The following is a 21,357-nucleotide window of genomic DNA, read 5'->3' as shown; positions in this document are numbered from 1 at the left end:
TCCACAGCCAGCGTATTCGGTGCTGTCCCGATTGAGTTGCATTCTTCGCGCTTGGGTACCTTTCCGACTCCTAGCAGCCGCGAAGCCAAGAAATACGATCGACTCGGAGGATCGTGAAGAGTTACAGCCGAAGACTCGGCTGCTTTAATACTCAGCACAGCAGATACCAACCTTGCTTAAGTCACGGAAATTGGGCACTTCACACCATCACGGCTTTTGCACCCTTTCGTCGCTAGCCATACACTACAATAAAAACTTCCGAGTAAATGATTGTTCAAGTGTGACATTCAGAGGTGCGAAGGGCATAAGTAGGTACATTTCGGCTCGCTCTCGGTGTTTTTTTTCATTCGAGGAACGAGGAAGGTGATGGAGGCCCTGATGCAGAATCTCAAAGCCCTTCTCCAAATACAATATTACCACCCACCGGCAGACACACGCATTTAAGGTTATAACGGTGAGCGCTAAAGTCGAGCAGAACTCTCGTCGTTTGGGTGCTGTTCAAGCTTACCATCCATCATCACTTTTGATCCAGGCCTCGTTCATCGTACGTAGCTGCAAAGTGACGGGAATGCCGTGGTGCTGTTCCTGATCAGGGCAGTATGCCCACGGCCGCGTCTTTTTGTTATATTTCAGACTCAATCAAGCACGGCGCATGCTGCAATCGATGCTGCATTGCCCAACCAGGACGCTTGGATTTTGTCCAATCCCTCTGGCCTCTCTCTGCCTTGACACCACCTCCGCTCCATTAGATTGTTGTTGGCTGTTCCGTACAGAGAACTTGTTCTGTCCTGTATGCACCTATTTTTACCCTCGTCCTTCTCATCACAGCATGCAGCGCTTTGGTTTCCAGTTTCCAGGGGGGAGACGCCAGCCCCCTTGCCAAACACTCAAGCCTCTAGGTACTATCCGCCCAGCACTGACCAAACATTGTGTTCCAGATGTGAGAGTTGGGGCCGGGTCGAGAAGGGGCTGCGTTTCTCCCACAAAAGTTCCCCATCGGAATACGGAACCCTTCAGCACGTTGGGGCGGGAGTTTGTGACCGACGGCTTCAGCCGCTTCCATCACCAAAGACCCGGGAAACCTTTCCAGGTTCACAATATTAAGCAGCGGCGATAAGGTTCACGGTTAATTTACCAACTGTACATACAGAACTATTGTTCCATATTTTAATGTGACGTGGAATCCACACAAGGGAGCGAGCTGTCTTTCGTCGTACTTTCATACTGGTACGTAGCCCGGCTGCTGTACAACCGAGTTGGGCCATTGCCTGCGCATTCCGACGCTCAAAAAGGCGACGAGTGAATGCATGCATGGCTGACCGCAACATGCTCGTCTTCGAAGCCCCGCCAGCCGCCTTGCGAAACCGACCGTTCGAGCATTTTGACTTGTTAGGTGGCTCTCTGCGTGTGTGCCTACTAGCTGGTTCCGTCACCTCTGGTCCTGCATGAACGGGGGTCAAAAAGGCCATTCGTCGCCTACCCGAGCTGCACGCCCGCACCTCCAGTCCCTGTCAATCGGTGGGCGGAAAGGCCCAGGCTGGACACCAAGATGGGCTCAGCTCACCGTCCCGTTAATTAAGCTTGTGTGCTGGGAAGCGGCGGGTGAGGGCGTAGGGCCGGGAATTGGTTGACCTCGCCATGCTCGTACGTATGTATACGTCCGTGCCGCATAGGCAGTCCAAAGCCCGCTCGCTGTCATCGAGGACGGTATCCGTAAGGCGTATTGTCTCGCGAGGGGAGGTGTCTGAAATTCTGGACTCGTGTTTGCCAAGATGTTTACGACGGCGCTGTCGTCAACATGCTCTTATTACACCTTAGCAGGCTCTGTATATATGTATGTATACATACACACGGAGTATGCAATAACCTAGACTACGGATATTTTAGGTCTATATACTCGGCTTTTAGGCCCGGGTATTGTTGGTGAGCTTGCAATCTTCGGATTCGAATTGTGAGTCTAACCCCGACGACCATCCAGGTTGCTTGACAGCGGACAGATGATAATCGTGCCATCTGCGACCAACGTTTGCGATAATTGTCGGGGGCTAGGCGCCTTGGAAGGCTGAAACCGCCGCAATCGTGTCTGACTTCGGCTTGGTCGCCGTGGCAAGTGACAACAAGGTTAATTATTGAAGCAACTGCTTCGTATGTGTGAAAAGAACTAGACGTACCGACGAGGCACAGTCCATGTGTCGGACAGCCGGAGGCCGGCAGAGACAAGACATACCTAGCCAGATACACTCCAAGGCATATAATCGGTCAATATGACAAGATTCCCAACCGCCACAGAATAAGCAGCAGGCCGCTGCTTGTGTCAGCGCCGCAGCACCCCTCTCGCACGAGCAGGAGCCCCTGCCTCTTCAGTAATGGCAGCACCACACCCTTGACTGGAATTATAATTATTAAATAGCCAACGTTAAACAGTCTAAGCCGACCGTTTCAGAATATACGAGAGACGGCGACAGAACAACCATTCTTGCTCTCCAAAGTGCCGGCTATCGGTTATCCGAAAGAGCCACCGCCGTGGATCTCCTTGCCCGAGCGAAGACGCCGGGAAAGACCAACTCCGTACCGTCAACCCGCTTCACCGAGAAGTACGTACTTGTAGAATGTACAATACAATACCCACGGCACCTGATAGACAAGGGAGAAGCAATGGGGCGAGACAAGGAAACAAGTGTCAAAAATGATAATAATAAGTGCCGCACTGGTGAGACCAAACTAATGCAAACGTGCAAAAACGAGGCAATGAACGACGCACGTACATTAAGTGTCTGGGACAGACAGGTAGAGAAAAAGAAAAGAAAGAAACAGCCCGCGTGCATCCATGCGTGCATGCCACACACACACACAAAACTCATGGACAAGAGAGAGAAACATCACACATGTACGAGCATCGGATGTGAGGGAGGCGTGAACCTGTGAAGCGTCGCCGGCGGCAACGGCAGTTAGACGCACACGCATACGCACACACAAGCCTATGGAGGTAGGCCGTAGATAGTTACGTATGCAATTTCCGATGCACGTCCGTGGGAAGAGAAAAAGGTCACCCTCAGAGGTGTCTGAGAGACACGCACACCATTTCCATGTTTCAACCCACTGAAGAGGCACAGGGTGAACGAGAGGGCGGGGGACAGGAAAAGGTTTTTAAAAACAGGAGCAAAAGGTTTAAGTCATTATTAGTATATGGTTTTTTATATTTTTGTTAAACATCTCTGATGAAATGGTCAACTGGACAAATGAAAACTAAAAAGAAAACTACAAAAAAAAAGAGGCTATCGATACACCAGCTAAACAGATCCAACACTATTCGCAAACCCCAGCGTGTAAATGATTCGCCACTGCCACCGCCACAAAATATCAGCATGATACATGTCAAACCCACATAGTCGAGTTTTGCGAGCCTGACTCCGCTACCTCTCCTTTTCGTTGGCTACTATACCAAAAGCCTCCTCCTTTACCGTTCTTGGCAAGATCTAAAGGGTGCATTACACTATCCGCACACGCCCAGTGGGTTATGCCGACTTAAATCTCCAGCGTAACCTTCTGGCCCTTAACCCTCCCAATGACTTGCTCAGGGGCATACTTGGGGATCACCTCGTCATCGTGGAGCATCTCGAACTCCTCGGTGGCATCACGGCCCATGAAGTTCAGGAGCGCCTGAGGGCCACCCGGGTGCTCGTCGAGCCAGTTGGTCAGGTCAAGCACAACACCCTTGACGATAACCCAGAGGTCCTCCTTCTTGTTGTGCTTGGCCACCTCCTCCATGGTGTACTCCTTCTCGGGGATGGAAAATTTCTTGGGGTTGTTCGCCTTGGCCGCTGGCTTGCCGCCATCCTGAGGGGAGCTAGGCCCTGCTGATGACACTGCCTGGTCCCTGGGTGCGTCAGAGCTGCTGCTGGCGCCAGAGCCGGAACCCCACTCAACAGAGATCTTGCCCGGCTGGGAAGGATCGATGTGGAGTGCGATCTGGCCGAGACGTGAAGCACCAGTGCTAGTACCCTTGAGAGCCTGCTGGAACAGGTAGTTGCTGGCCGAGTCGCCCGCGACGCGACCGTAAACAACGCAACCCAGAAGCGAGGAGCCTCCGAGACGATTGGCACCGTGCACACCACCGGCAAGCTCACCACATGCGTAGAGACCGTCAAACGGCTTTTGGTCCTTGTTGAGAACCTGGGCCTGATCGTTGATCTCAATACCGCCCATGGTGAAATGGAGCACAGGCTCCATCACAGCCACGTGGAAGTCGTCATTGATATCCACAGGCAGGTTGTGGAAGAACTTCTTGCCCCAGGGGTCCTTCTGCTTGCCTTCGGCGATGGCGTTGTATGTCTGGAAGGTCTTTTGCAGGTGCTCAGGCGTGCAGCCAATCTCCTTGGCGAGCTGCTTGCCGGTAATCTTCTTCATGAGACCGCGGCCGGAGTAATGGCGAGTGTGGAAGTCGAGTGTGTTGGAGGCCTTCGAGTTGAGGATCAACCGGATAGGGAACTTGCCGTTCTCCTTCTCCTTCCACATCATGCCAGATACGTAGTCGCGGTGGCCGAGCTCGTCGCAGAACCGGTCGCCGTCAGCGTTCAACAGAAGGCCGCCCTCACCACGGAGGGCCTCGGCCGCGAGGAACTTCCACTTGGAGCCGGGGTCCTTGGGATCTACAAGTCCTGTAGGGTGAACCTGGACCTTGTCCATATCGATGCCGTTGCCGCCAATTGCCATGACCATCTTCTGCCCGTCACCGGTGGCGTGGGCGCCGTTGGTGGTGGCGAGGCCATAGGTGTCGGGCCGGTGCTTCTTGAGCAGAGAGGTCTCGCTGAAATCGGCTGCATAACCACCCGTCGCCAGCACCACGGGGCCATTGAGTGTATTGGACTCGCCATTGAACTCGTATGTGACGCCAGTGACTTGGTTACCCTCCTTGTTGAGGCCGGTGACACGGGCCTTCTTGATGATCTGGACTCTCTCGGGCTCGGTCTCGGCAAGCTCCTCGAGCCTCTGCATCAGGGCGTAGGTGATAGCCATGCCGGGAAACTTCGCATCGTGACCACGGTGGGTACGGGGCTGGGAGTGTCCACTGCAAAGCATATACGTCAGAAACAAAGATAATATTGTCAAAGGGGGGCGAGTAGACGTACCCTAACCGCGAAACGAGGGTAAGGTCGAGGTTGAAGACATCCTGCAGCCACTCGACAGCAGCAGCCGACTTGTAAGTCAGGACCTTGATGAGGTCGGGCCTCGCCTTGTCACGGGCGGACTTGAGTGTGTCGTCGTAGAACTGCTTGACGCTGTCCTGGATGCCATGGTCGACCTGCGTCCTTGTCAGGGCGCCATTGATGCCGGACGTAGCCTTTGTTGAGTTGCCGCCGAAGAAACCCTGCTTGTCTAGCACGGCCACGTTGCCGCCGGCCAGGTAGATTGTGTGCGCAGCGCTCAGTCCGGACACTGGGGAAATCACGGTCAGCGGGGTGCGCGGCATGTGACGACATGGCAAGCTGCATCATTGTGCCTGCGCGGGGTTGGTTGCTAGAGTCTTGGGTTGGGGCTTGAACTTACAGCCGCCGCCAACAACGATAACTCGGGGAGCCATTGCGAATAGTCTCTTGGTTTTGGTGGAATAACAACAGGCTTTGTTGAAGAGGGAGAGATGTGCAGGTAAAGAATGGGTAGGGAGATGTTTTACAAGCACAAGGAATGCAGGAGTTGGCAGTTATTTGGGGCAATGTGTTGCTGCTTGTCTCGAGCTAGCAAGGCCGGTCTGATGTTGGAATTGCTGGCACGCTGATTCGTGAGCCGAGGTCAAGCGCCATGGGGCAGGGGTCGCCTCTGCGGGCTCCGCTTGCGCCCCCTCCGCCCCATGTGGGGCCATAAACTGGCCGAGGGAACTTACCGATTCTTGCCCTGTTGGACGGGACTTGTTGGAGAGGCTTACAAGTTGTAGCTTTCTCTGGATGACAAAATACGGAGCGGAAACTGTCCGTGAACTATAGTAAAGAGAGTTTGCAACGGACATTCTGAAGAGACAAGAAACTTAAAGATCTAAACCTGGTACATGTCTTCTTCGATGCGCTCTCCCTTTGCCCCATTTTCAACTGGCCGAGCGCTGAGCCGAGGCTTGCCACGCCCCCTAAAACACTCAAACCCCAGGCGCGAAGTAGCACGCGGCACCCAGCGAGGCGGGTGTGGATCTACCTGCTCCGCGCACCGGTTGAGCTTCTATTGTTAGAGCAATCCAGAGCCAGGCGGGCAAACGCGTAGATGAAAATGCTCGGCCACGTCGACCTGCAATAGGTTAGGGTAGTCATGGTCAGGAACAACTGTTTCGCGAGCCTTTCCCCATATTTCCCCACACGGTCCCCCCCACGGCATCAGAAGCTGGGGTTTGCAGTTCACATGTGAAAGGCAAAGCTTGGGCTTGAATCGCGAAGAGACCCGCTCGCAACCACAAAGAATAAATTCAATCGGCCCCACGCCGAGGACGAGTGCTACATACGTGCCTCAAGTGACTTCAAGTCAACCAAGTCCCGGCGGCGAGCGACAGTAAAACCCTACCAAGTCCGGCACCAGCCAGGTCAGATGACTGCCTGCCGTTGCTCAATCTGCAATGCCCACACGGCTCGAAGCTAGACCCTACTAAGCGAGGCCTCTGACATGTGATCAAAGAAAACAGTATTACTCGCCATGATTCAGGACATTCTATTCCTGCCCCGTGTTCCTGTTAATAGACGATACTGGCCAGGGATCACCCTCATCGCATCTGCATCAACGCTGACTGTAGCGTTCGAACAGAAAGTCACTGAGTGCTGCCCGCTCGGTTACCGACGCCTTGCCCTCAAGCACATGGACCACCACAACCTGTGCATCTGTATCAATCTTAAAAGATGGCCGTCATGGCATCTACAGAATTGGGGACGTCGGAGACTGGAAAGAACTAATCACAATTGTGCTTATTGCTGGCGACATTCCGGTCTTGATCTTTTTTGGATCGAAAGCACAAATGAATTAGAGGAAAGAGGGCTGCCAGCCGTTGTCAGGTGCCATGTCAGATGACGTATGCGTCACCGTTGTGCGTGCGATCGCCCCCAGAGAACTCGGCGGCGGGGCGCATCTACGAACAACGTCTCACGGGCTGGCCCAACGACGACAGTGCTGTGAGCTTGCCAGCACGCTCCATATTGCACAATATGCTATGAATCAATTTCGAGTTCCGATATCTTCGAGAATCTAGCGAATAACCCAAAATGCGACCGTTGATCCTGCCTGCCGTTGCTCTAAGTGCTGCTGCCATCGTCTCATCCCAGCTTGCCGTCCCCCTCCACCGCGGTGGGATATCGAGGCCCCTGGCACTTCAACCTCTCGGACACGAACAAGTACCCTTCATGGACCCAGCAGGACCCGGGCCCGCTATTCCTCCTTCCGCCCCGTCCCCGGAGAATCCGTCTTCGGGGTCGGGCGGTGGAGAGGTGGTGCTGTCCGATGTCATGGGTCGCGACAGGAGCATCAACCTTTTTGCGGGGTATGGACTACACTCTACTGACTTGTCTACCTATCTCCTCACCTCTGTATCTGCCTTTGGACGTTTGATTTATTCTACTATTGAAGAAGTGAAATCGCTTACCATATTTGGTCCAATGTGTTTAGCTTTGTAAGAGATATCGAGTCTGCGTCGCAACGTCTCGACGACTCGTCCCGCAACACGACCGTTCTTGCCCCCTTGAACTCGGCCATCGAAAAGCTTCCGCGCAAGCCTTGGGAGGACCCCAGAGACTATGGCGCTCTTGGCCCTAACGCGTACGAGGGCGATGATGGCCAAGAGAGAGCGCAACGAAACCTGCGCAGGTTTGTCGAAGCACACATGGTGCAGATCAACCCGTGGCCCGAGGGCGAGAGAGTAAAGGCGATTGGTGACGACCAAGACATCTGGTGGGAGGATAAGGACGGGACTAAAGTGGTGAGTTTGGGCGTTTCGGCTCCCTTCGTCTCGTGTTGTCAAAGCAGAGATTCAGCTGCTTATAACAGCCGGCAGATCCAACCGGGAAACATTGAGGTTGTCAGCATTGCGAGCACCGTTGCCAATGGTCAAGTGGTATGTGAATAGTTTTCTTCATTCTCCCACCTGAGGTCCGTACCGGATTTAGTCGCTCAAGGGCTGCAATCACGACCAGCCGACTGACATATTATTATTAATTTACAGTGGATTCTGCGAAAAGTCCGCAACTACGCTTAATTTAGTAGCATGCACAGCGGAATAATGGGTTGTAAAGATTTTTGGTTGACTACCATGATGGCTATTGGGATACTGGAGCTCGGTTGATGTTCAACCGTTACGAGGCTCATGGCGTATTTGTTGGAATTGGAAATGATAGCGATACCTAAGATAAGGAACTCTACGGCTGGAATGGCCCATAAAACTAGTGCTTCAAGCATATACAGAAATTAAAATGGAAGGCGATGGAAAGTAAAAGTGAAAGTACGGGCTACACGCTGCTTGTAAACAGTGCAACCCCCGAGCAATTAGACCGTATTTGTAGGAGGTCAATAGCGGCGCTTGCGTTGTTTGACGTGCGACGGTGCGATGTCCCGATGCAGCGGACTTTTACGATAGTGCGCGCTTACCATTTGTCTACTTTGCTAATTCCGCACAAAAAAAACCAATATCGAAATTTTAAGCTCAAGGCTCCCGAGTTCAGCCACATGAGTGCCGTTCCATTGTGTTCGGTTCCGAAAATCTGCTGACCCTGAGCCCATTCTTCCAAAAAGGAACGGACGATGGGACTTGCCTCAGCCTTGGATGCGGTGGGGCTGTAGCCCGCAAGGATTGCTGTCCAGTCCAAAAGCAAAAGGGAGGCCTGCCGATGTTTAGCCGGCTATCGCTATCGGCGGCCAACTTGCGAGAGATCTGCGCGGCCCCCAGGAGTCCTGCATCACGCACGACTTGTTTGAATTCCGACATGATCTCTTTCTCAGCCTCCGCGCCACCCTCTTGACCCAGACTACGCGGTAAACCCCTTCGAGGCCGTCTCGACGTCGAGAGCCTTGTCTTTGCATTTTGGCACAGGCATTATATGACTTCTGTGGTACTTTTTGGCAGCTGGTAAGCCACGAGCTCCCGTTCCATTTCAGCTCCCTCCCCTAGTCTAGCTTTCTCCTGAGCTCCATTAGCCCAGTTGGGCTCGCCGAGTCAACGCCCGCCCTAAAAGCTGGGACTCTCAATTCGTCATCGTTTATTTGCTCGTTGATAGATGCTGATACCGAGAAGAGGCTTTGAACAGCGCATCACCCCCCATGAACGGCCAGCCCCTTCACGTTGGCGGAGGCTTCGACCGCGACCGCGACCGTGACCGTGACCGTGAACGCGAGCGTGAGCGTGATCGCGATCGTGATATAGACGAGCAGCGCCACCGAGCCCTCCAACAGGATGAAATAGCGCGACGGGAGCGCGATCGGGAGCGCGATCGGGAGCGCGACGAGGCCGAGCGACAGCTTCGCGAACCTTATCCGTCCGGCGCCCCGCATCACAGCACTGCTGGCTCGATTCCCATCCACCAACCCGTCGCGTCCAGAATTTCGACGACTATCCACAGCCCTGGCGGCCTCCTCGCAAACCACGGCGGCCCTGCACCTGCTGTACCCATCGGCGCGCCACCGGGAGTCGCTCCAGGCTTTAGCGGTCCGCTTCACAGCGAGCCTGGCCGACCTCCTCAACACGGCGTCCCCGGTGCTGCCTCGGCGTCACAGCACCCAATATTTGCGCCCATGCCCCACGGCCCCAGCGGCCCAGATAACGCTCACGGCAACGCCTCTGGCGGGCCGCCGTCCATCTTCGGTGGTCCTCTGCAGCAGGAAAATGGCCGGGCAGTCCCGCAGGAGCCTATACGGGGCATGCAGCAGCAGATACCTTTTGCCTCTGGCATTGGTGCTAGCCATACTATGGCTCCTGGACCCGGAGGCATGGCTCAGGGCCAGCAACCCATTCTAAATGTGGGTCCTTTGTATGACCGAGGCAGCGCCGCTGCGCTGCGCGTTTCCCAAACTGACGCCCTTGTTCCGCAGGATGCCCTGAGCTACCTTGATCAAGTCAAGGTCCAGTTTCATGAGCAGCCAGATGTGTACAACAAATTCCTTGATATCATGAAAGATTTCAAGAGCCAGACGTAAGCTGTCGATCTCTACCCCTCGCACTCGGAAAAATTGGCTAACTAGCAGCAGTATCGATACACCTGGTGTCATTAGCAGAGTATCAGAGCTCTTCGCTGGTCACCCGAATCTGATCCAGGGATTCAACACGTTCTTGCCACCGGGATACCGGATAGAATGTGGCTTGGAGAATAATCCAAACAGTATCCGTGTCACAACGCCATCCGGATCTACCCTCCACACCATCGGAGGAGCCAGGCCAGCGCAGCTCGAGGTAGCGCCACCAACCTCGTCTGGCCCTGGGCAAGCATACATGGGCGCGCGACCCGGCAGTTGGCAACCAACTTTGCAGCACAGCGTGGAGAGCCCAGAGGCGTCGTTCAGCATTCCAGTACAGAATGGCTCTCAAGGCTTCCCCGGGTCAAATCAGAACACACCGTTCGAAGGTACAAGTCCCGTACAGCAGAGGTCTGTACCTGCCGCTGCGCAGAATGGATCTGCCGCCAACCACGCACCTGCTCCACGAAACGCGCATACGCCAACGCCGACGGCTGCTCCACAAAGCGCAAACGGAAGCGCCGCTCAGCAAGCTAGTATCGAGAAGCGCGGGCCTGTCGAGTTCAACCACGCCATCAGCTATGTCAACAAGATTAAGGTATAGATCTCCATTTCAATGTTTTGCTTCTGTTTTCTTTGCTCGGTTTTTTTTTGTCCTATTTTGCTTGCGCTTGTGGTCTGAACAGTTCGTCTGCAATGATCCGAAAACCTGAGCAACTTGGCGAATTCGTCTAATCTAGGTGCTGGGGGGTCCATGATCTGATTTTTTTGCGCCCGCCTCTCCTAATATTTTCCTCGTTCATTTGCTGCGCAATGGACACTGACTCCTTCAAGAATCGCTTTCAGGACAAACCCGAGATATATAAGCAATTCCTGGAAATTCTTCAGACTTACCAACGAGAGCAAAAACCCATACAGGACGTGTATGGTCAAGTCACCTCGTTGTTTCACACCGCGCCGGATCTCCTCGAGGACTTCAAGCAATTCCTTCCCGAGACGTCCGGTCCTGGATCTAATAATAACCGATCTGGCGGCCAGCGCCCAGAGGATCTTGTGCCAATCACCGCCACCACGCCTACACCACAGCCAGGACATCCTACTCGGGAAGGTCCCAAGATGCCTCCGGTTGGCAATTTTGCGCCACCAGCCAGCGCTAGCAAGGAGAGCAAGAAGCGCCCCCGTCTCGACAAGACGGCGCCTGCTACCACGCCTTCCGGCTCGGAACAGGCAGCCACATCCGCTCTGCGAGGGTCCCTTCCTGCCGCGTCCAATAACAACAAGCGGGTGAAGCTGTCGCATAAGCCTGGGCCTGCCGACGGCACCTTTGTGGGGCCAACGTTGACACCTGTCATGCCCGAACCCCTCGGCCCAACCCCAATCTCGACCTCCGGTGTCGACGATATCGCTTTCTTCGAGCGGGTTAAGAAACACATTGGCAACCGAACAGCGATGACAGAATTCCTCAAGCTCATCAATCTTTTTAACCTAGAATTGATTACCAAGGACGTGCTTATTTACAAGGCCAGTCAGTTCTTGGGTGGCAACCCAGAACTAGTCAACACCCTCAAGGCAATGTTTAGGTACGCTGGTGCGGACGATAGAATCGACAACCGACCAGAGCCACCTGGGCGGGTGTCGTTGAGCAACTGTCGTGGTTTCGGACATAGTTATCGGCTGCTTCCCCGAAGAGAGCGCCTCAAACCTTGCAGCGGCCGCGATGAGCTCTGCCAATCTGTGCTCAATGATGAATGGGCCTCCCATCCTACCTGGGCCTCGGAAGACTCCGGATTTGTCGCCCATAGGAAGAACGGCTACGAGGAAGGCCTCCATCGCATCGAAGAGGAACGGCACGACTACGACTTCTACATCGAAGCAAACCAGAAGTGCATCCAGCTTCTCGAGCCTATCTCGCAACAGATGTTGACGCTCTCTGCCGCGGAGCGAGCGGTGTTTCGGATGCCTGCTGGACTTGGTGGACAGAGCACGTCAATCTACAAGCGCGTGTTGAAGAAAATCTACGGTCCGGAGAAGGGCTGCGAGGTTGCCAACGAGATGTTCCGGAATCCGTTCTCGGTAGTTCCTATCATCATGGCCCGCTTGAAGCAGAAGGATGAGGAGTGGCGGTTCACACAGCGAGAATGGGAGAAGGTCTGGCAAAGCCAAACTGAGGCAATGCACCTCAAGAGCCTGGATCACATGGGCATTCAGGTCAAGGCGAATGACAAACGGAACCTCGCACAGAGGCACCTTGTCGACGCCATCAAGACCAAGCACGAGGAGCAGCGTCGCGCCCGAGTCTCCAAAGCGAAGACCTCTCGCTCCCAGTTTTCCTACTCCTTCATAGATCAAGATCTCCTGATGGACCTGCTGCGATTTATGGCCATCTTCGCCAATGTTGGAGGCCAGCACAACGCGTCGGAGCGCAAGCGTATCCAGGACTTCTTCAACTCGTTCATTCCCCAGTTTTTCGACCTTCCGGAAGAGAAGTGGCAAGAAAGGGTTGCGGACATTGAGCAAGAGTCCGGGGAAGAGGATGAAGACGACGCCAGCCCCACGGAGCTCACAAATGGACGAACTCGCCGCAATGGTAAGAAGTCGGATCTACTTCGCGGCGTCCTTGATCCCGGTCGCAATGGCAGCCGGACCCGCGGTCAAAAGGAAGATAGTGCGGCGTCGGGTAGCAAGGAGACAACGCCAGATGTCGGATCGGCAAACGAGGAAGAGATGCCGGATGCCCCCGAAGATGCAGCCCTTCCAGAGGTTTCAAACGGCCGCTGGCTGCCAACGGTTCCGGGACCCATCATTGTCGAGCGAAGCAAAGATGGCCGGGACTCGGATCTCGTGGACGTGGATGGCGAACTTAAGGCAGACGCCCCATTCCCGCGATCTTGGTACAATTTTTTTTGTAACCAGAACATCTACGTCTTCTTCACCGTCTTCCAGGCCTTATACAAGCGGCTCGAGGAGGTCAAGAACAGCACCGGCAGCGTGCGGGAGGAAATGCGACGCGAACGGGCAGAGAAGCCAGCTAAGGTCTTGCATCTCGTCCACAAGGGCATCCATTACTTCGACAGCGATGACGCGGAGACTTTCTGGCCTCGGACTGTTGAGTTGATTGAAGACTACATCAATGGCGAGATCGAAGAGTCCAGGTATCAGGAGGTTCTGCGACACTACTACCTCAAAAAGGGCTGGACGATCTACACAATCTCGGATCTTCTCAAGACCCTATGCCGCATTGGTCTAGCCTGCAACAACCCGGATTCCAAGGGCGAGAAGACCAAGGAACTCGTCAAAGCGTATCTGGACAGCCGACGGCAGGAGGAGACGAGCTTCCAGAATGAGATCAACGCCCGCAAGTTCGCTGAGAAGTGCATCAAGGATGGAGAGATGTTTGTCATCCGCTGGGTATGTTGCGTCCTATTTTCATTTTTTGAGGTATTCTTGCTAACTTGTTCTGCAGTATCCGGGCAAGAAGGAAGCGGGTGTCCGCTGGCTCCAGAAGGACGAGACCACATTCTACATGGACGATATGGAGCGCACCGAGCAATGGAAGTACTACATTTCATCGTACATGCGGATCGAGCATACCGAGGGAGTACCACGGAGCCGACTCCAGAAAGTGCTTCTGGAGCGCAATCTCCCATCGGATGCCAAGGACGCAGAAGATGGATACACGCCCAAGCCTCTGGTCATCCACGAGGGTCTGGTGCTTAGGATCTGCCTGAATTCATCCAAGATGGTATTTGAGAAGGGCACTTCGGACTACTTCATCTACAACACCGACACCTTCAACACTCAGGAGGATCGGTCCTTCCACGACGAGAAGCAGGTTTTCCAGAAGGAGCTTCGCACCGAGAGGCTCAAGGAAAAGATGGTTACCAACAACCTGTGGATGAAGGGCATGAGCCACGAAGAGGTTAGGAAGGTCAAGGACGAGTACGAGAAGTGGAAGAAGGGAGAAATCTCGTCACCGCAGCCGTCGTCGGCGACTTAGTAGGCGCACGATTTCTGCCTTGACCGTCTCTGCTGGGGTCTTTTGTAGATAACCCTGGGTGTACGGCATCGAAGACAGCCTTGGGTTCTTTTGGTCTTTTTAGCTTGAATCTTTTGCGATAATGGCTTAGTCTCCACACAGAAAGGGTAGTGGCTTCTGATGAGGGATGTGGAGGACAGAGGGGCAGCATGCTTTTGAAACCCGGCAGGTAACATTTTGATAACATCACGGTGGTGGAGAAGGGAGAATCAGTAGCCGGAGTTGGCGCTCTGAAATTTATCAGCGAACGAGAAAAGGGCGAAAAGGGTGGAAGCGTTTCAGTTTTTTTTCCTTCGCGTAATATGGTTCATTTATTCTGCAAAAACCGGGCTTCCTTCATTTGATATCATATCGTATTCGAGGTAGATATATCTACCCACTTGTACATCAGGAATATGTTTCTTCTGAACTGCGTCTCCTTGCAAGTTTGTCCTGTTGAATGAATTCTCTGTGTAGCTCGTACCTTGTCTTGTGTATGAAGTGATCGCGAATTGGTTGGTCGGAGGGAGCTTGGGCCCATTTCGGGTTTTGCTATCCGTAGAACTAGTTGCCGTCGCTACCAAAACACTGGGCCCAGACATAATTCCCCATCGGACGCAGTGCACAACAACCACCGCATGAGAAGAAACCGGTCTTCAGGATCTGGAGTCACTTAATATGAAAATCCAATTGAGGCCTGCGGGCGTTATCACGCGATGTTCTTATGCCACGGCGACGCGATGGGAATTGCCAGAGGTACGACGGATAACTGGGAGCCGTCTGTTAGCATCAGCGACACCAGCGCGAGCGGCCAGAGGCTTCAGCACCGCACACCCTTCTAGACCACCACCACTGTTGTCGTCGCCATCAGCACGGCCCCCGTTATTCTCACTGTCGGCGAGCTTGGCGGCCCGGCTGCGTGACGCTGGATGCTTTCAGGTGCAGGTGCCGGCGGGCGACGTCCGCCGCGGTTTGGGGGTGCTGCTGGGGAGGCGAATGGCTTCCTCGTCACCGAAGCCCGGGAATCTGCCGAAGAGCGAAGAAACTACCGCCGCCCAGCCTGCGTCTCTTCCTTCTCCCAGGTTCGGCATGTATATCCCTTCCCTACTCTTTGGCTAGGCGTGAAGGCATGCATGTAATGCGAAGAGACGAGAGCTAATACGTCCCGTCTCTGCAGCGTATCCGGAATACCTAAATATCTACCACGCCGGCACAGGCAGTATGTATCTTTTGTAACTTTTGTTTTGCCTCCCTCGCTCTCTCTCTCCGCGCTTCCGCCAATCTGTCACAGTTTGTCGACTCTGCTCACTCTATGTGATGAGATCCAAGGGGCGAGGGGTTCGCCGTTATTTGAATATGACGGCATAGCATTCTCGCTAATAGTTTAACAACTTGATTAAGGGGCCATCTTCCTGTCCGTGTTGAAACTGACGACCATTTTCGTCTTCGTCTTCTTCTGCATAGTCGCCGCGCCGAGCTACATCATAGCTAACGAGCCGCTTTACAGAACCGCGTGGGGTGAGTGGTCTCGACTTTGTCCTAGTATATCTTCATCCGATCCAATACACTTCTTAACGACGATGTGATTCCATCCCATTTTGAGATGGCAGAAACTAATTCCCCATCTAGTTGTCGGCTGCGGCGTCATCCCGATCTCGTACGTGGTCTACTGCACGTCACCGTTCGTGACGTCGATCCGGGTGCGCCTGCCGCCGTTTGCGCGCGGTTCCGCCGAGGCCCTGAAGAGGTTCGCCCGGGGGGCGCCGCCGACGACTCCGCTCGACGTCTCGATGCTGTCTTTTATCGGCAAGCCCCGCGTCAGCTCCGTGATGCTTGGCGAGCTCCGGCCCGTGCGGCGGCGCTTCGGCCTGGTCAACTACTCGCGCGACGCTGCGGCCATCAACGCGAAGCGCAAGTGGTGGCGGTTCCGGGCTGTGCGCGAATTCAACATCCAGACGGGGAACGACGCCCGCGTCAAGGCCGGCTGGGTCTGGCGCGACTTTGCCGGTGCCCTCGAAAAGAGGAACCAGGAGAAGACCACGGCATGAGGCCATCTCGCAAATGTAGAAGTATTTTCTTGCTAACGGTATGGTGGAATCTAATTTTGGCCCACCTTCCCACATTCTAACTACCCCCCTTCGAATGCAAGCCACCATCTCAATTATATAGCAAAATGGCTATAAACTGGATTAAAATGATGCCCAGAAGAGGCTCTTCAACATGAATAATATCAATATTTTGTATACCAGCCGTCTGCGGCGATAACCGCTTCCAAGCGCCGTCGCATCGATAAAATCAATGCATCCAACAGTTCATCTTCAAATTCCTCCCAAACAGTGATCGCGGCTGTAATTAAGCTTTATAAGGCCCTGGCATTCTTCGGCATCGAGGAAAGCTCAGGGAAACGCTCTGTTATCCTTTCTTTGAGCAGTTTCCATACATTTTCGATAGGGTTAAGATCTGGTAAGTATGCCGGCCAGTCCAGAAGTTCAACCCCATTTTCCAAAGCCTACTCAGTAATCCAATCTTGGGCTAATTTACACGTGTGTATAGAAGCATTATCTTGAATGAATATAGATCCCGGTGAGCATATAGTCGGGAGGCTCTCTTGTAAGCAGGCGAGTACAACCTTCCCGTTAACACCTCCACGAGGGGATTCAGGGTCTCCAAGCATCGGTACGAGGGATGTGCGCATACCGAACGAAAAGGCACCCCAGAACATCTACGAATGCCTCGTTGGTTTGGCCTTTGGTTGCACATTCTTAGGAAGCAATCGTTCGCCCTATCCAGTTAGCGGTCGTCTGGTGAATAGGTGTCAAAAGTAGGGTTCTTTTCGGCAGAAAACCCATGCCTGGCGCCCTCCCTGGCCGCGGGCGATGGTAGATTCTTCAGACACTATCACGTGCCGCCACCACGCAGGCGGCTTCCTGACATGTAGGCGCGCAAAGACCAAGCGAGCTGCAGCGAGCCGGTCGCTTAATTTGGGTCTTCTTAGGGCTGTCTTGTGTAGGATGCCTAGTCGGCGAAGCTCCCGGGTAATCGTCCGATTATAACACCAAAGCTGCACCGTTGTGCGTATTTTATCGATCGGTATGAAGGGGCCAAGGTCTATACAACGTAATATATGCCTTATTTTCGCGTTCATTAAGAGCTTTGGGGCGGCCTGAACACGGTAAAGATTTGCCCGAAATCTGGTTCTGGTATCGAGATACGACCTTGGAAATGGACGCCTGGTTGACGCCTTCTTTGAACGCGATGGCGGGCCGGGACAGGCCCAATTCGTAGCTCGTTACAATCCTCGTCCTTTTGTGAGGCGAATGCTCTTAATTTGGGGTCCTAAGGCTTCTTCGTGGTGTAAATTCCGCCATTCGAAGGCCGGGTGTTGTGATGGATGAAGAAAAACGCGTCGGGTGTTTCCAGAAATGTGGGGTTTTGGGTCAGACTTTCGTCAACCCACTGTAGGCACCATAGGTGAAGCCGCATGATGGGTCCTGCAGCGTTTATCGGGACTCTGAAAGCTGAATGATACCGTCCTTGCTGCATGATAGAACATCTCCGATTGCCATAGAGCAGCTCAATGCTCTTCGGCCTGCTCCATAAGGGAAAGATTCGAGAACCATGCAGCCCGCCTCGGAAGTAAAGCTCAGCAATGGGCAAGCCAGACCCGACGCCGCAGCGGAGGTGCATAACTCAGCTCCGTCTCGCTGTTACGTACCCACCTATCGATGTCGAACGCGCGCGCGGTCAGGTGCAGCATCTGGCATTGGATCGCCCCTTTTCCCCACTCCTTGGGACCAGTCAAACACCAGTCTTGGCAGTGTACACTCCGATCCCTGAAATCCCTGAATGTTTGTTAGCGGGACTTTCCACGATTTGAAAAGGCCTCAATTCGTTACGGCTCGCTCTCTAGGTTTTCCGCCGACGGGAATAAAAGCTATTAGAATCCCTAGTTAGGAATTTTAGAGGCCTATCTCTTCTTTATAACACCTAAAGCTTCTCCTGACTAGTTTGCTAGGCTACAATATGTATTCTGCCTAAGTACCACGCTAACAAACATTCGGGATTGGAGGTAATAGTAAATCCGTTGGACAACAAGCTATGCAAACGGCCCGTTGATGTGAGGGGGGCACGGGAGGTTAGCTTTGCCCCGTTATTGTCATTGCAATAACGGTCGTGGCACCAAAGGGCATTTAGTATGTGCGAACTGTACCAAGCGCAAGGGAATAGGTAGCGTGCCAAATAGCTTGTGGACAGTGCTTCGTTAAACGTTGTCGAGACCGCGAGCCGAGCATCAAGATGCGAAGCCGTCGAGTGCTAAACTCAAGCTGTTTTGTAAATAGGCCGCGACACCACAGCCCGTCCGTGTGATTTACATGGTCTGATGCTGGCCATATGGCCAAGGCCTTGCGAGGGCCGTGAAGGCGGGTGCATGCGGGAGAGACCTGGCATTGAGAAAAACTCATGGCCAGAGACGGAGTGCGGCCTGTTGTTATGGCCTTTTGCTGTCAATCAATGCCTGGTCTCTCATGTCCTTCCCTGCTCCCTTTAATACACACCTTGCCTAACCTACCGACGAAGTACTTCACAGAGGTGGGAGTCCATGGATGGCATGTGGCGAGCAACGACAGACAATCGCGGATACATCCGAGCACACCGGCTATGGTCCCGTTTGGTTTTGTTGTTGTCCGCCTAGACTGTCGAGCCGGTGTTCCAGAAACCAAAGGGGCCCAGAAAGTTACGCGGCTAAGGAGCCGTTGTGGTTGACCGTTGTTGAAAGTCGCTAGGCCTGGCCGGGGAGGCGGCTTGATCAAGGTTCCCCAGGCAAAACCCAGTTACGGCTTTGCAGTAGCGCCCTAACACAATCATGGAGAAAACTGGAGGTTCTCAGATAGCGCGCTAATGACGATGCCAATTCCCTGTCCCGCTCTTTGGTGCTCGTCCGACCTCTAGCAATTTCTATTGGTGGGTGTGCGGCGCCCACCGCGCCGGGTAAAGACCCCGCCCCTCGCTCCTTCCCTGCATTCCAGTCACTGGCCAGCCAGCGCCAGCCAGCCAACCTGAGTCCTACTGACTGCCTGACCGACGCTCCTGGGTCTCAAATGGATGTCGCTCCTCCTTCCCTGCGAGGCCTCGATCGTCCTCCCGCACCCACGCTTCTTCAACTTTCACGCCGGCCATGATCAAGGCCCCGATTTAAACATCGGGAAAGCCTGGGTCTTGAAAGCTGGCCGACGCGTGAATCGGGAAGCACAAGACATACGCCCAGACTTGGTGCTGCGAAGCGTCCACCTCCGCCAACTCAACTACCTCCCGAGCAAAGTCTCAGAACCCTTCACTCCCCCCCCGTCGAGTCTTCTTCCCGCTGCTCCCCGCTTCTCTTCTTCGTCCCCACCAATCCATGACTTCTCCCCGACATTGACAGGCCGGGCTTCCCGAGAGCATAACGATATACCTCGGTCGCCATGGAGCCGGTTCCAGAGACGGAGCAAATGGGGGAGTTTCGGCCCTCCCCCCTCCCTACCCTGAGGGTCCAAGGAACGGCAGTACTCAATCCGCCCGATTTCGACTTTCCGCGCAAGCCATCTAACCTCCGCCGGTCGACCGACCCTTCTCCAACATCTTCGCCAACCTCGCCTTCGTGGGCATCCCCTACCTTGCTCCCATACCGACCGCGAGCTGCATCGCCGCTATCGAGCAGCCACACGAGGTCGAGGTCCGCCGCGAGCCTGGCACCACCTCCCATGGCCCGCACTCAATCCATGCCCGGCGTCAACGCCGCTGGCCATCTTCTGTACTCGCCACAAATGCGCCCCCAGAGCCCCTCAGTCTCGCCAAGTCGGGTTCGTCCTTTACGAAAGCCAGTGGACGAGGCCTTCCCGTCGTCTCCGACCCGCGTCTCTGTTCACGATCCCGAGAGACAGCTATCCGAGAGGAACAGCTCGCCCAACCTGGGCCTCGGCCTGTCATCTCCTACGTCGATGCCGAGAATTCGAAGACCATCCTCGCCTCTTCGTCATGTGGCCAACTCCAGCACCACATCGCTCCATGGAATAACCACCACCACCTCATCGCCAACCATTGCGTCACCGCCCTATCGGCCACATGACTCCTTGTCGAGCAGCTATGCTTTCCTGGGAGGATACCCGTCCTCTTCGGTTCCTTCGACCCCCACCTCGGCGCGGTCCCGGAGTCCTAGCATTTCCAGTCTCGAGACGATTCCTGACTCGCCCGATGCCGAAGAAGCTGCCCTCGAGGATGAGAGAATTTCGCAACTTAGAGCTGCCGCAGATGCGGCCGAGGGAGGAGAGGCCAAAGGGAAGGGAAGCTTGGACGTTCCCACTCGCGGCCGGACACTGGGCTTTGGCTCGAGGGATAAGCGAAAGCGATGGAGCGTTTGCGGTGCCGAGAGGCGCCAAGATCTAGATTTAGAGACGATCTGGGAAGATTGATTGGAGCGTGGCTCGCTGACATGACAGCCAGGGGCTGTATAGGAGTTTTGGGACGAAGTGACACTGGCACGGAAGGGCTGGACGTCCAGATCGGGATTTGCATCAACGGCGGTTCTTCTGAAATTAAAAAATACGGGACACGGGCCTTTCGATATTCACGGGAAAATCATTGGCGGCGTTTTGTGGGGATTGCGTGTTCTGATACCCTCTGCATCGGCATTCACCTAGGCATCTTCATAGCCGTGGTGTGGATTGGGGATAGTATCTAGCTGGCTTGTCACAAGCCTTAGTGCGATGGTTACAGGATGGTTTTATTGTTTGTGCTCATTTTAGCTGAGCGAGATCAGAAACCTCATCTCATCTCCCAACTCTGACCAGGTGTTCTCGTCTTTGAAAGTAACTGTGCTCTCATGTTCCCTGGTTTCGTGATATCCTTTGGTGAAAGTTGGCTGCCGTTATGGTCAAAACTACCTCCTGTATACTTCTATATTACTTTGCGGGATTCACGTGGAGGTCTGAGCCTTCGTCGTGAGCCTCACGTGAAATAATGTATATTTCCTTGCCTGTGTGTTGATAGATGACTTGGTTTCGCACTGGTTACCACACACGGGAACTGTATGCCTCTTCGATTATATTATACAAGGATAAACATTACTAGTTATAATAGCCGAAAATACTAGCGGGTGAGGTGACTTCCTGGCTTTGTTA

At 54.1% G+C, this 21,357-nt stretch overlaps 7 protein-coding genes across 7 annotated transcripts; 4 read left to right on the top strand and 3 right to left on the bottom strand.

Annotated features, from left to right (window-relative positions):
• Positions 1 to 2,313: 2,313 nt before the first annotated feature.
• B0T26DRAFT_690573 (uncharacterized protein) lies at positions 2,314 to 3,211 on the bottom strand. The gene has a single exon (XM_060441084.1). The coding sequence runs from the start codon at positions 2,859 to 2,861 to the stop codon at positions 2,496 to 2,498; it is 366 nt and encodes a 121-aa protein (XP_060303904.1). The 5' UTR covers positions 2,862 to 3,211; the 3' UTR covers positions 2,314 to 2,495.
• A 314-nt stretch (positions 3,212 to 3,525) lies between these two features.
• On the bottom strand, positions 3,526 to 5,581 carry B0T26DRAFT_671226 (flavocytochrome c; the record flags this gene model as incomplete). The annotated part of the gene is made up of 3 exons (XM_060439294.1): positions 3,526 to 5,068; positions 5,130 to 5,436; positions 5,548 to 5,581. 3 exons carry the CDS (start codon positions 5,579 to 5,581, stop codon positions 3,526 to 3,528), a joined length of 1,884 nt encoding a protein of 627 aa, XP_060303903.1.
• Positions 5,582 to 7,370: 1,789 nt separating this feature from the next.
• On the top strand, positions 7,371 to 8,218 carry B0T26DRAFT_746853 (uncharacterized protein; the record flags this gene model as incomplete). Its single annotated transcript, XM_060444752.1, has 4 exons — positions 7,371 to 7,507; positions 7,633 to 7,942; positions 8,018 to 8,077; positions 8,186 to 8,218. 4 exons carry the CDS (start codon positions 7,371 to 7,373, stop codon positions 8,216 to 8,218), a joined length of 540 nt encoding a protein of 179 aa, XP_060303902.1.
• A 649-nt stretch (positions 8,219 to 8,867) lies between these two features.
• Positions 8,868 to 14,669, top strand: B0T26DRAFT_92163 (uncharacterized protein). Its single transcript, XM_060448155.1, has 6 exons — positions 8,868 to 9,085; positions 9,251 to 9,972; positions 10,045 to 10,145; positions 10,201 to 10,783; positions 11,020 to 13,593; positions 13,649 to 14,669. Exons 2-6 carry the CDS (start codon positions 9,277 to 9,279, stop codon positions 14,180 to 14,182), a joined length of 4,488 nt encoding a protein of 1,495 aa, XP_060303901.1. The 5' UTR covers positions 8,868 to 9,085; positions 9,251 to 9,276; the 3' UTR covers positions 14,183 to 14,669.
• Positions 14,670 to 14,940: 271 nt separating this feature from the next.
• B0T26DRAFT_746851 (uncharacterized protein) lies at positions 14,941 to 16,248 on the top strand (the record flags this gene model as incomplete). The annotated part of the gene is made up of 3 exons (XM_060444751.1): positions 14,941 to 14,956; positions 15,602 to 15,718; positions 15,830 to 16,248. The coding sequence occupies 3 exons, from the start codon at positions 14,941 to 14,943 to the stop codon at positions 16,246 to 16,248; spliced, it is 552 nt and encodes a 183-aa protein (XP_060303900.1).
• Positions 16,249 to 17,280: 1,032 nt separating this feature from the next.
• B0T26DRAFT_635346 (uncharacterized protein) lies at positions 17,281 to 17,523 on the bottom strand (the record flags this gene model as incomplete). Its single annotated transcript, XM_060436712.1, has 1 exon — positions 17,281 to 17,523. A coding segment is annotated over one exon (243 nt), but the record flags the coding sequence as incomplete, so codon positions are not given.
• Positions 17,524 to 19,662: 2,139 nt separating this feature from the next.
• On the top strand, positions 19,663 to 20,649 carry B0T26DRAFT_633141 (uncharacterized protein; the record flags this gene model as incomplete). Its single annotated transcript, XM_060436510.1, has 1 exon — positions 19,663 to 20,649. One exon carries the CDS (start codon positions 19,663 to 19,665, stop codon positions 20,647 to 20,649), a length of 987 nt encoding a protein of 328 aa, XP_060303898.1.
• Positions 20,650 to 21,357: the final 708 nt, after the last annotated feature.

This window comes from Lasiosphaeria miniovina, assembly GCF_030549165.1.
Source record: "Lasiosphaeria miniovina strain SMH2392-1A chromosome Unknown B0T26scaffold_1, whole genome shotgun sequence".
Lineage (NCBI taxonomy): Eukaryota > Fungi > Ascomycota > Sordariomycetes > Sordariales > Lasiosphaeriaceae > Lasiosphaeria > Lasiosphaeria miniovina.
The sequence above is the reverse complement of the archived record's forward strand: the minus strand, read 5'-3'. Positions and strand labels throughout refer to the sequence as shown.

Excerpts from the sequence above, each read along its gene's own strand:
- B0T26DRAFT_690573 (XM_060441084.1), bottom strand. The coding sequence starts at position 2,861 with ATGAGTTTTGTGTGTGTGTGTGGCATGCACGCATGGATGCACGCGGGC.
- B0T26DRAFT_92163 (XM_060448155.1), top strand. The coding sequence starts at position 9,277 with ATGAACGGCCAGCCCCTTCACGTTGGCGGAGGCTTCGACCGCGACCGC. Across the intron at positions 10,784-11,019 it reads GCTATGTCAACAAGATTAAG|AATCGCTTTCAGGACAAACC; the intron begins GTATAGATCTCC and ends GACTCCTTCAAG. Across the intron at positions 13,594-13,648 it reads AGATGTTTGTCATCCGCTGG|TATCCGGGCAAGAAGGAAGC; the intron begins GTATGTTGCGTC and ends CTTGTTCTGCAG.